Source organism: Rhinichthys klamathensis, unplaced genomic scaffold (genome assembly GCF_029890125.1).
Source record: "Rhinichthys klamathensis goyatoka isolate OS25496 unplaced genomic scaffold, OSU_Roscu_1.1 h1tg000358l_1, whole genome shotgun sequence".
NCBI lineage: Eukaryota > Metazoa > Chordata > Actinopteri > Cypriniformes > Leuciscidae > Rhinichthys > Rhinichthys klamathensis.
Genome location: NW_026606867.1, coordinates 847545 through 860119, shown reverse-complemented (window position 1 = coordinate 860119; position 12575 = coordinate 847545). Strand labels below are relative to the sequence as shown.

Here is a 12575-nt window from a genome sequence, read left to right as displayed (position 1 = left end):
GGAACCGGCTGTTTGTTTTGCTTTTCTTCTTTGACCCCTCCTCTCTTCTGTGCTGCAGTGTGTTGTACCAGCAGCAGAACCAGCCGATGGATGCACTGCAGGCATACATCTGTGCAGTGCAGCTGGACCACAGCCATGCAGCCGCCTGGATGGACCTGGGCACGCTGTACGAGTCCTGCAACCAGCCGCAGGATGCCATAAAGTGCTACATCAATGCCACATGCAGCAAGTCCTGCAGTAACATCCCAGCTTTAACCGCTCGCATTAAATGCCTCCAGGTAGAGAGAGTGCTCGCACGTGACATTATCAGGAGAGGAAGTGTACATGTTTCATTTTAATGTGCCTGTCATTGTGTTACTATTTTCTTTTTGGAAACAGATCGTGTACATTGTTTGTTTTTTTAAGTTCCTTGTTTGATTTGAATCACGTCCCCGTGTCTGACATGCTATACACTGAGAATGATATGAGTGTCATTTTCATCTGTGATTTGATGCATACCACCATTGCATTGACTCAAGCTTAGCCGAATCCGACATTGAACATGTTTTCTGCGCAATCTTTTTCTAGGCTCAGTTGTGTAATCTTCAGCAAGGTAGTTTACCAAGTAAAAGTAAAATGCTCCCTAGTATTGAGGAGGCGTGGAGCCTACCAATCCCAGCAGAGCTCACCTCCAGACAGGGAGCGCTCAACACAACACAACAGGTGAGAACAGATCAGCTAGACAAGCCAGTAAGAATGGCTTAGACTTACCGTATAATGGTTTAGACTTATAAAACTTATAAAAATGTTGGTAGTGGTAGCTTGGATATTGTGGCGTTTTAAAGGAATATTTTCGGTTCAGTACAGGTTGAGCTTGATCTCATTTATGGCATTGTTTACTAGGGATGGGAATCGAAAACCGGTTCCACTCGAGAACCGGTTCTAAATTTTACGATCCATCGATATTGTATGCCCTCGACGTTAACGAGTCCTCTTATCGATGCTCCTGCTCTGAGTCAGCCATAGTATGTATACAGACCGTGAACTCACAACTGTCCCTTTTGTCCTTTATCAAGCACCATAGCACCGCGTCCAAAGCTAATCTTTGTCCTGCAAAGTCTTATTTGATCAGTGAGTAAAACTGTCTCTCTCTGGTAATGTAGATGAACCGCTGCGCTTGTGACAGGGCGCATTAAACTGATCGAGCAGAGAGAGAGAGAGAGCCCAGGTCGCGCGCACGCACTCTCTCTCTTCGGAGCAAGGCGAAAGTAGGCTTCACTGTCTCAAAACTAAGCGCTGTCTTCCTCTCTCCCTCGCACATCAAATTAAACGACACGATGGTAAGGTAGGGAGACTAAAGTTGTATGTGGAGCATTCGGAGATTTGTTTTTCCTGAATTGCCGCTGGGTGTGAATTGTGCTAAAATAAGTTGCCTTATCTTCTCTGAAAAGTGTTCCGCACATTCAGCTGACATAAACCACACTTCAAATAAACGAAAAAAACGATCCAGTGATGAAATGTTTTCTGTGATGACACACATCTTGTGGGATGTCCCAACTGCCGGGATAATCACACAACGCGCACACGTCCGATAATGACACGTCCAATTCGCGAACTAATGACTCATTTGAACCGATTCGTTTTAATGAATGGTTAAAACAACTGATCTTTCCAACACTGAACTCACGGGACGTTTAATCGGTGTATAACTAATCGGTAACACTTTACAATAAGTTTCCATTTATTACATAAATTACATAAAAAGTACAGTTTGCTTAGTCAAGTGTAAGCTTTAAAACAAATAAAACAACTTGTTTTTCCCCCGAAAAAGACTACTTTTTCCCACACAGTGCTATCAGGAATCGATAAGAGAATCGTTAAAGAATCGGATCGATAAGCAGAATCGTTAGTGGCATTGATATTGGTAAAATCTTATCAATTCCCATCCCTAATCATGAAAAAAAATGAATCTGTTTTTACAAAAATATTAAGCAGCACCACCATTTTCAACATTGATAATAATCACGAATGTTTATTGAGCATATTAGAATGATTCCAATCATGTGACACTGAAGACGAGTAATGGATGCTGAAAATTCAGCTTTTCTATTACAGGGATAAATTACATTTAATTTAATAAAAAGAAAAACAGTTCTTTAAATTGTAACAATATTTGACAATATTACTGTTTTTACATTAAAGAGACAAAAAAGCTTACTGACCACAAACTTTTGAACGGTAGTGTGTGACTGCACATGTGCGACAGTTGTTGAATCAACACAAGCACATAATGTTTATAATGCCCAATGAGATGTACATTTTTTTTTTTTCTTAATCTCCACATATGCAGTCATTGAGCTTAGCTTGTATTGAACCTGTAACATTCCTTTAATGAAACATCAAAATGTGTGGTAAGGCTTGACTTCATGATTAAGTACCACTAAAAGGTCCTTAATTTCCAGTCATGCAGAACAATGTTGTTGTTAACATTGATTCTGGAGAATAATCTTAAACTGCTAAAGTTTAAAGTTATTTCCTCTAGTTCATTAGACCATAGCACTCATCAGCACACATCATCCTTTGTTTCAACATATTTGTCACTAATTTTGGGGAACCATTTAAATCTTCTAATTCTTTACATATGTCATATATTTAACTGATATAATTGAGAGTGAGAAAGGTAGCATAAATTTTCTCTTGTCTGCCTTTTTGCTTATTGTCTTGGGGAGTGGGATGACACTGTCTGACAATAACCAATACCAATGCTTCAGTGGTGCAAAAAAAAAGAAAAAAGATTTGGGTTAATTTAGTGAAATGTTTGTGCAATTGTCCTAGCTGCAATTCTATATCTGTTGCTTATAGCAGACCACCTGCAATGCTCATCAGAGCAATGAAGCACAGTCCCAAATCCCAGGCCAGTCTCTTCCTTCTCATATGCTCTCTGACCAGACAGACGACCAGTCCAGCCCGGCCAAAAGGAAGAGGATTGCTAGTCCAGCCAGGGTACTGAGGGACAGACAGCATTTTAGTTTGTTTAATCGATTACAACTGACAGGAAATATTTGATTTACGATTTTCTTGTCTCGCCATCAGAGTTCACCAGATTCCTGGGCAAATGATCCAGGTCATCAAGTCCCCAACTGGAGTTTAACCCCACAGAAACTTCAGGTTTGTAGATCCAAATGTTATATCTTTAAACTGCTTAATGTGAAAGATTTATGTATTTATTACAACTGGGGCTAAACAAACTTTTATTATTCTGTGGTTTGTTTACACAGCTTCTGGAACAGTTACGGACCAACAGGGCCAATCTGAAGCCAGTGCAGCTGCAAATGTTGGAACAGTTGGAAAAGCAGCTCAGTCTAATGCAACAGAATCAGCAGGTATGGATCATTTATAGTGGCGCAAAGCAGACTGCAAACTTTGAGATAGGCTAGAGGTAGTGTATGAGTGGTTGTGAAAGTGAAATCATGATTGTGCCCTCTAGTCTTTGTTTCTTTACTTTACTGAGATTTTAATATTGATAAAGTTGCCTTGCCTAACGCTCTTGCTCTATCCAACAGATGAGGCTGAATGCTATGGGTCAGATACGACCCAATGTGTCCAACGGTCCTGTAGCGGACTCCTCACTGCCTATGAAATCTAATTCCACATCATCCCCTCACCATCCACACATCCCTCTTTGTCGCACACCCTGTGCCCACTCACAATGCGCTGCTCAGCCAATAGCCAACGGACCTGTCCTTGCAAGCCCCACCCCATGCAGCACGGCGGGAACCCTGGGTAACACAGATGCCGTCTCTGTGGGCAATAATCACCTCCCAGGATTGAGGAGCAACGGAAATGTGCCTTACTTGCGGCAAAACGCACTACCTCATAACTGCACAACCCCCACCAGCAGCAGCATGGATGATGAACCGTGGAAAAGCCAACACATCAACTCCACTCAGGTGAGATTAATGATATGGTCCTGGCCGATATGATAAAATCTTAATTATTTTCGTGTTATGGCCGATATTAAAATTCGATACCGTTTTGTTTAGGAATTCATTCAAAATAATGCATTTAAAACTACAGTCAACAATTTTAAATGCTACAAGTGAATTTGGTCATCACAACATTAATGTACACTAAAGGTTTTTTTTTTTTTTTTTTAAATGGGTTTAGAAATGTCACTTGTGCTCACCAAGGCTACATTTATTTTATTTGCATACATTTGTTTTCTGTTTTAATACATTTTAATATATAATTTATTCATATGATGGCAAAGCAGAATTTTCAGCAGTCATTACTCAAGTCTTCAGTGTCATGATCCTTCAGAAATCATTCTAATATGCTGATTTGGGGCTCAAGAAACATGTTTTTGTTTTTTATCAATGTTGTTCTCCTTAATATTTTTACAGAAAGAGTGATCCTTTTTTTTCCAGGATTCTTTGAATAGAAAGAATTCAAATTTATTTGAAATAGAATTTTTGTGCTGTAATGTTAAAGTTTTAACTTTCACTTTTAGTCAATTTTTATCAATTTTAATCTTACTGACCCAAAACTTTTGAACGGTAGTGTATGAAAAGTTGAATAACAAATGCCCTCCTTAATCTAGCATTTCCTTATTATTTATTGCAGGGGCTTCAGAAAAGTCCAGGTTCACATTCAGCAGGTCCTAACAGTGAGCAGCCTTTCTCTTCTGCTGGGACTTCCCAGCCTACCCCGGCAGCCGGCACTGGCGTTCCAAATCAGGTCGGACGTTTGGCCACAGCCAGCGACACGTTAGCGCAGGAGGCCAGTCACAATCACCTCCCCTCGCCTAGCTCCCCTCACTCTGCTACCTCAGGTGGACAGCAAGGCATGGTGCACACCAAAGAGAGCAAGCCTTCAGGAAACGGGCATTCCGCAGGGACGCCTAACAGCACTGCCACTGCAGAAGGACTGCCTAATCACGTCCATCAGGGCCAGGCAGACGCTGCTGGGGCGAAACCCTGCTCACCAGGTGTACTTAGTTCAGACAATCCTCAACTCTCTGCCTTGTTGATTGGAAAAGCCAATGATAGTAATAATAGTAATGGCGGTGGGTTGGCGGCTCCCAGCACAAAGGTTAACAACGTTCACCCGAGTCTGCACCCAGGGCTTAAGGCGCAGGAAAACTCGGTGGCCTCCTCTCCGTGTTCTGCCATGTCCACGGCCACACCCTCACCCAAATCGGCAGACCATCACAGCGCTCAGAACAGTGTTAACAGCCTTAACAGTCCCACGCTCAACGGCAAAGGTCTGGAGAACTCTCAGAGCCCCTTGAAGGTGGCATCTCCGCTGGTTTGTAGGAAACCGACGCCTCCCTCGTTCGCCCCGTGGTCCTCTGTCTCCATCTACCCCAGCTCCAGTGATGTGCTCAAAGCATGCAGGTAATTGACTCCTCCCTGTATTCAGCTAGTTGTCAGAATTCTAGGTAGATATTGTATTTTTTCACAGTATTTGTGTTACTGCTGTTTTTTTTATTGATTTCTTCAGCCACCCCAGCAGGATTACCTTTTTTGTTCTTTTTTTCTTCTTGCTTGCATGCAAATGACACCCAGACCACAACCACACCACTCTCTATTGTCTTATACAGGGGTTTATAAAATGTGGGGTATGGCGCCCTGAGAGCATGTCAGGGGAGGTGCGGAGTAGGCCTGGGCGATATGACCTTGCCAATCGATAGAGATTATTCTATATAAATTATATGTATATATCCGTGCAGCGCATGACTGTTTAAACATGATAGAGTAGCAAAGAAACATGGACGAATGAGAAGAAGAGCGGGACGTGCTTGAGTTATTGAAAGCACAATAAACCGTGAAAGAGAACTGAATTCGGTACTGATAGGCAGCTTTCTGTGGTGCACATCCAAAGTTTGAATTACGTTCACTTTCTGGCTTATTGCGTTATGATCAGGGGCATCACTAGGATTTTCATTTTAGGGGGGCTAAGCCCCCAATATGATTTTTTTTTTTTTAAATAAAAAAAATGTAACACTTTAGTTTAGGATCTAAAGATCACTATTAACCATTTTCATTACGATGCAAAGGCACGGTTTTATAATAACTGTGGTCCCTAATGTGAGGTAGGGCAAATAAGGGGGTTTGGGGTCTCACCGAGAAAATTTTGATTTCTCTGATCTACATATGTGCATTTTAAGATGTTCTGAAGGCCAAAAAACTTGGATAGTGGGCAGCTGATTATTTTTCTCTCCTCATCAGCATCACACTCTTTTTCTATTGGTTTTTATCTTGCCCTGTCTCTTCCCCTCCTAAAGCTGAGCTTTGACTGATATAGGCTTTTCATTTTTGTCTGTCAGTGAAGAAAGTAAACATAGGGTCAATTGATAGGTTGATTTTGCCTATGAATCATTTTCTCAGACGCGTTTATTTACTGAAAGCTACTAAAGGTAATTAAGTTTATTAAATGCATTCACAATATGTAGGCTACACATTTATTATTGATCTTATGCCTAATACAGGGCCGTAGACAGGGCTTTAGTCACAGAGGTCCTAAATTTGAGGTTGGTAGGGGGTTAAAATTTTTTATTTCTCTGATATGTGCATTTCAAGACGTTTGAAGACCAAAAAAGGATAAGAAATAGCTTTAAAACCATGTCAGTGGGCAGTAGATTATTTGTCAATACCTGCTCTCTTCTCATCTCCATCACTCTTTCTTTTTTTCTCAGTCTCTTCGTCCCTTTCTCTTCCCCTCCTAAAGCTGAGCTTTTTTAATTTACTAAAGGCTACAATTTGTATTATATCCTCAATATGTACACATTCATTATTAATCTTGTGCCTAACATGATGAAAACGGCTTTGTTAATGTTTCTTGTAAACTAATTATTACATTACATGAGTCACGTTACAGCCTATTTTCAGTTCAAAATGGCGAAATTAGACAAAACTATATTAGTTTGCCTGATTATTTTTTGTCATTCGTTTAACATTTATGACCTAAAAAAAGTAAAATATGAAATGTTAAGTTTAGCTACTTACATCTTATCTCGCACTTGACCGTGCGCGTCGAGTCACACTGTTAAAATTCGCGCGCAGCAGCGTCTGTGAACATTAAGCCCGCCTACTTTGATTTGATTGGTCATCTCAAATATTCTGACATTGACGAGCAGTGACAGACCAATGAGGCTAAGATGAACACACATGAACACACACACACACACACACCCTGTCCTCTGTTTCTTACATGCTCTCGGTCGGCGCCGCTGCGGATTGAAGATGAAGAACGCGCTGAATCTGATTATAACAAGACTGAAGCGAACACGAATTTGTGTAGCCTACATTAATCTCACATTTTTAGGGGGGCTAGGCAGAAGTTTAGGGGGGCTGAAGCCCCCCTAAAAAGGGCCTAGTGACGCCCCTGGTTATGATGTAGCCTATATTGGATCAATGCATAAAGTCTTGAAGTGACGGAGGCCCCATGTAGGCCTTCCTGCTGCTGTCTGTTGTTAATGTTAATCAAACAACAAATGAAATTGAAAATCATTCACTGTTCTTGACTGAATATCTTGCATAGCTTTATTAAGAATCTGTGTAGCCTTTAAGTAATTCATATAGTGTAATTCATATAGGCTGTATGCAATTCATACTATGGGGGGTTAGAAGGGAGTCCCACTGTCTATGAATTAAAAAAAAAAACCCTGGTCTAATATAAATCCATCGTAGTTGATTTAGTTTAAAGCTGCCGTAAAATGATGGTTTAGGTTGATGACTGATTTTATATATATATATATATATATATATATATATATATATGTGTGTATATGTGTGTATTTTTCTGAATTGTGCGTTAAATTGATTTGCGGTGATGTTTAGCTGTTAATTATTTTGAGGTAGTAGAAATATTGCTTTTTTGAGCATAAAACTGCGATATTTTGTCATTGTATAAGCTTTGATGGGAACTGTTATAGGACGTGTTGTGTGGTTGTCTTCAGGATGGTGTGATTGCTTTCAATACATGGCCAATAAAGTAATTATATACATTACCGTTCAAGTCTGTGGTCAGTCAGTTTTTAAAAAAATTATGTACCACCATTTCCACTGTAATATTATGCACAACGGTTTTCAATATTGCTAATAATAATAAATGTTTATTGAGAACCAAATCATCATATTAGAATAATTTCTGAAGGATCATTTGACGCTGAAGACTGGAGAAATGATGCTGAAAATTTAGCTTTGCCATCACAGCAATAAATATATTTAAAAATATATTGAATTAAAAATGGCTATTTTAAATTGTATTAATTCAGTATTACTTTTTTTTTTTTTTTTTTTTTTACTGTTTTTTTGCTAAAATAAATGCAGCGTTGGTTATCATAAGAGCCATGATAACTGTTTGTTTTGACTGGAACGGCTGTTGATCTCTAGTGATCTGGTTTGTGGCTCCATCTGTGTCTAGAAAGCTGCAGCACATGTGCCCTACCTACCCTGTGTCCCTGTCATGTTAACAAGAAGACATCTGAAATTATGCTCTCCAAGACATCTGAAATTATGCTCTCCACTGCATCATGCATTCGATCAAAATGAGTTCAATAATATGATATACATTTTTATTTTATTATAATTGTAACATTATTATATCAATTATTGTATAATATTATAGTATACAACCATCTGAAAAAGTGCTAATAAATATCTCGTGAAAATTATTTTGCAGAAACCTGGGGAAGAATGGTGTGTCCAATAACAGCATCTTACTGGACAAGTGTCCCCCTCCGCGGTTACCACCTCCACCTTTCCCTCCTCTGCCAAAGGACAAGCTCAATCCTCCCACCCCTAGTATTTATGTAAGTAAATGTCATTGACGTCTGACACGGTGCAGCCTGGATTGTCCTCCTCAACTCTTTCTAGCATTGCTGCCGGCATGTTATTTACAAGGCAAAGTACATTCCAAAAAAAAATCCAGTTTCACTGATTAAAAGCACTTTTGCCATGGGAAAGATATTTAAGTAAACCTTATTGAACCTAAATTTATGCTTGCTCTATTACTCCCTTTTTTTAAATTCAAAGCCGTTATTTTCTACAGTCACCTAAACATACATTTTAAAACCTTGGCAGTTGGAGAACAAGAGGGACGCTTTCTTTCCGCCGCTACACCAGTTCTGCACAAACGCTGCCAACCCCGTTACAGTGATCCGTGGCCTGGCGGGAGCACTCAAGCTAGGTGAGCGTGTTTCTGAACGCTTGTGCACATTTGTGTGCTTGCCAAAGCACTGCGTACATGTGTGAGCATTGAGATGTGGCGTTTTTGTTTAAATTTGACTTTGTTTAAATTTAGTGCTCAGTAATTTGCAAAACTACAACAGTCAAGAGACATGTTACTAGCACTGCTATAGACAGTGAGTTTTGGAACACATTTCAAGATGACTTGGCTGCAAATGACAACAGCACCATCTGCATGCTGAAAGTGTCATTACATAAAAGCATCCCCACCACAGAAAAACTTTATTTTACAGTACGTGCACTTAGGTGTACTTTACAGCGTTCTTACCCAAGTACATTGGTTCATTGTTAGTACCTAGCTATTACACAGTTATTGTAATAACTATAAGAAGTGCATAGTATGCCCATGTGGAACAGGACTGTAAAAAAAAAAGTGCTACCAAAAAAAAAGATTCTTCTTAAATGGACTTTTTATGTACCTGCTCTTCAAACCTCATAAATGACATAATGGAATATATAATTTTCCTTTGAGAATAGTCTCTAATGGTCTGCAGAAAGTAGAGGCATGTTAGGGAAAATTGACATTACTTTTTAAAATTTTAGTCTGACTGACATTGTATGGATTATTGTGCATGTCAATCTTAGACCTGTTATGTATTATCTCATAATTTTTGGTTGTTTGGAAAATTTGAGCCATTTAGACAACATTTGCACACTACTTTCCCCTTTTGGTAATTGAATCCCCTTTTGGTAATTGAAATGTTTATTATTATAATAATAATAATAATAATAATTATTATTATTATTATTTAATACCTAATTTCTTGTTTAAACTTCATCATTGGGACCTCTCAAAGAGTGCAGTAGACTCACTTGATCATCTCAAAGAGCTTATGATCTGACAATTTGATGGTCCTGGATATTAATTTATATCCATATTCATCATTTGATGTCTTTCTTTTTTTTTAAAGATTTTTTTTTTATTAACAGAAGCTCTTACAAGATGTTAATTGTGTGTAGGAAGGATCTACAGTTTGATACATTGAAAGTCGTATTTAACAAAAGATATATACACCTACAGACACACCTTACAAGGATGATGATTTAAAAAAAAAAAAAAAAGTCAAGTAAATAAAATCAATGCAAAACAAAAACACATATTACACAAACTTTTCCCATCCCACCCCCCACCCTCTTCCCATGTATGGTTCTCAGTTTCCTTTCATTTATATATCTAAACAGTCTATATATAGTTTATACATACCCCCATCTGTATACATACCTATATAAATCTACACATTACTCACAACAAATGCATTTCCAGAAAAGGCAGAATGTCTATGAAGGGGCCCCAGATTTCTCTAAAGGCTGCATGCTTCCTTCTCACATTATATAATATATTTTCGGGTGTGCAGTAAGACACAAGCTCATTAATCCAATGTCTTACTGATGGTGAATTTTCAGATTTCCAGTTGATCAGAATACATTTTTTTACTGCTGTGCTCGCAAGTAAGATAAAGTATTTATTTTAGTAGTTCGCCTTAATAGAGCTTGTGTCCCCCAGGATCCATAGTTTTGGGTCCTGTTCAATTTGACTTCCTATTACCCTTGAGGTTACTTCAATGACGCGTTTCCAAAATTCTTCTATCTTTGGGCAACTCCAGAGCATGTGTATAAGATCACCATCGGTCACTTTACATCTCTGACATTTGGAGGAAATGTTGCTGTCAATTTTATGTAACCTGTAGTAGGGGGTGTAGTATGTCCTATGGAATATATTAAATTGAATTTGCCTGTGTTTTGTGGAGGTTAGCACAGTCTGCTTGTTCCAATAGATGACGCCAATCTGCCGCCTCATAAATACAGTCTAGGTCTTTTTCCCATTTCCCTTTTGTAGATGTTTTATCATGAACCGGTAACTTTCCATTGATGATACCATATATAGAAGATATTATTCCTTCATTTGATCTCTTTCTCTCTGATTCTCTTCGTGTCAGACCTAGGATTGTTCTCCACCAAGACTCTGGTGGAGGCCAACCCAGAGCACCTGGTGGAGGTGAGGACTCAGTTATCTCAGCCCACTGATGAGAATTGGGACGTGACGGGCAGCAGGAAGATGTGGCGTTGTGAGAGCAGCCGGTCTCACACCACCATTGCCAGATACGCTCAGTACCAGGCCTCGTCTTTCCAGGAATCGTTGCGGGTGAGTTGTCGTCATTTCATCATGAAGAAAAAAACTTGCTGTCTTAGATAAACATGTAGATTAGAGAAATATTTCATTTGTGTCCTCAGTTTGACATGGCTTCAGAAATCCTGGTCGTCATTTTACTCTACTTGAAAATAATGGCCAGAATCTTATGCTCTTGATTGTTCATTTGCTCTGAACTGGGGCCAGTATGTCAACAATCTATATTTCCTCTTCATGCCAAGAGTTTGGGTGTGTGTATGTTTTTCTGTCACTATCATGCCCTTTGGGAGTTCAATTTCACTTAGATTGTTGACAGAGGTGCATTAGCAGCTTTTGAGGCAGTCCAAATACTTGAAGCGTTTGGTCTCAGCCTGCTGTGTTACGAGATCACAAAAGACATATGTCAGAAATAGTGATAGTGAGAAACAGTTCATGATTGGTGCTTTGGTTTCTACTGGTTCTTTTTCAAAAAAAAAAATGTTATTGTCCAACAGGAGGAAAATGAAAAGAAAGGCCAGAAAGACCACTCAGACACAGAATCTGCTCCGTCAGAAAAGTAAGTCCTTGTTCCATTAAAGCCTAAATGTTTTAAACACTTTTGACAGTACCATAGTCTTTAACTGGATCCTGCATTTGTGTTTCAGTGTGTTGCGGAGAAGAAGAGGTTCCTTTAAGCACATCAAATTTGGGACAAACATTGACTTGTCAGATGAGAAAAAGTAAGTGCTTACTGGTTTTGTTCCTCCTCTGAGCGATTCTTTATTTAAGCCCCAACCATCTAACATGATATACAAAGTTTCAGACATGCTTGTGTGCATCATAAGTCCCAAACTCATTGTATAGCCACAACTTGTTGAATAAAAATGTATTTGGAGAAACAACATTTGGTTGTAAAATGTAAAATTTTACTCACTTCTGTAGTCACTTCTCGCATCAGTTGTATGTAGGGCCAGTATGACAGCGTACATACACTGCCATTCAACCAGACAATTTATTTCAGTAAAAATAATAATTATATATATATATATTGTACAAAATGTACATTTCTTGTACATTTTGGTTTTTGCCATTTATTTGAAATAGAAATAGCAATAATTCTTAACATTATAAATTTCTTTACAGTAATTCTTGATAAGTTTAATGCATTATAGGATAAGTCACCTAGCAGAATCTGAAATCACTATAATCTGGCAATAAAAGCTTAAATCTTAAACGCT

General features: G+C 38.8%; 1 protein-coding gene across 9 annotated transcripts in view; it reads left to right on the top strand.

The window, feature by feature from the left end:
* kdm6a (lysine (K)-specific demethylase 6A) overlaps positions 1-12575 on the top strand; it is an 82856-nt gene that overhangs the window by 61560 nt on the left and 8721 nt on the right. For 5 of the 9 annotated variants that reach the window (XM_056233022.1, XM_056233020.1, XM_056233027.1 and 2 more), the window contains 12 exons: positions 59-278; positions 568-702; positions 2842-2982; positions 3073-3147; positions 3258-3362; positions 3543-3929; positions 4603-5375; positions 8665-8794; positions 9066-9171; positions 11168-11373; positions 11853-11914; positions 12003-12077. In XM_056233022.1, the coding sequence (XP_056088997.1) occupies positions 59-278; positions 568-702; positions 2842-2982; positions 3073-3147; positions 3258-3362; positions 3543-3929; positions 4603-5375; positions 8665-8794; positions 9066-9171; positions 11168-11373; positions 11853-11914; positions 12003-12077 (2415 nt within the window). The remainder of the gene's footprint in view (positions 1-58; positions 279-567; positions 703-2841; positions 2983-3072; positions 3148-3257; positions 3363-3542; positions 3930-4602; positions 5376-8664; positions 8795-9065; positions 9172-11167; positions 11374-11852; positions 11915-12002; positions 12078-12575) is intronic. The other 4 variants (XM_056233023.1, XM_056233021.1, XM_056233025.1 and 1 more) reach the window with 3 other exon arrangements.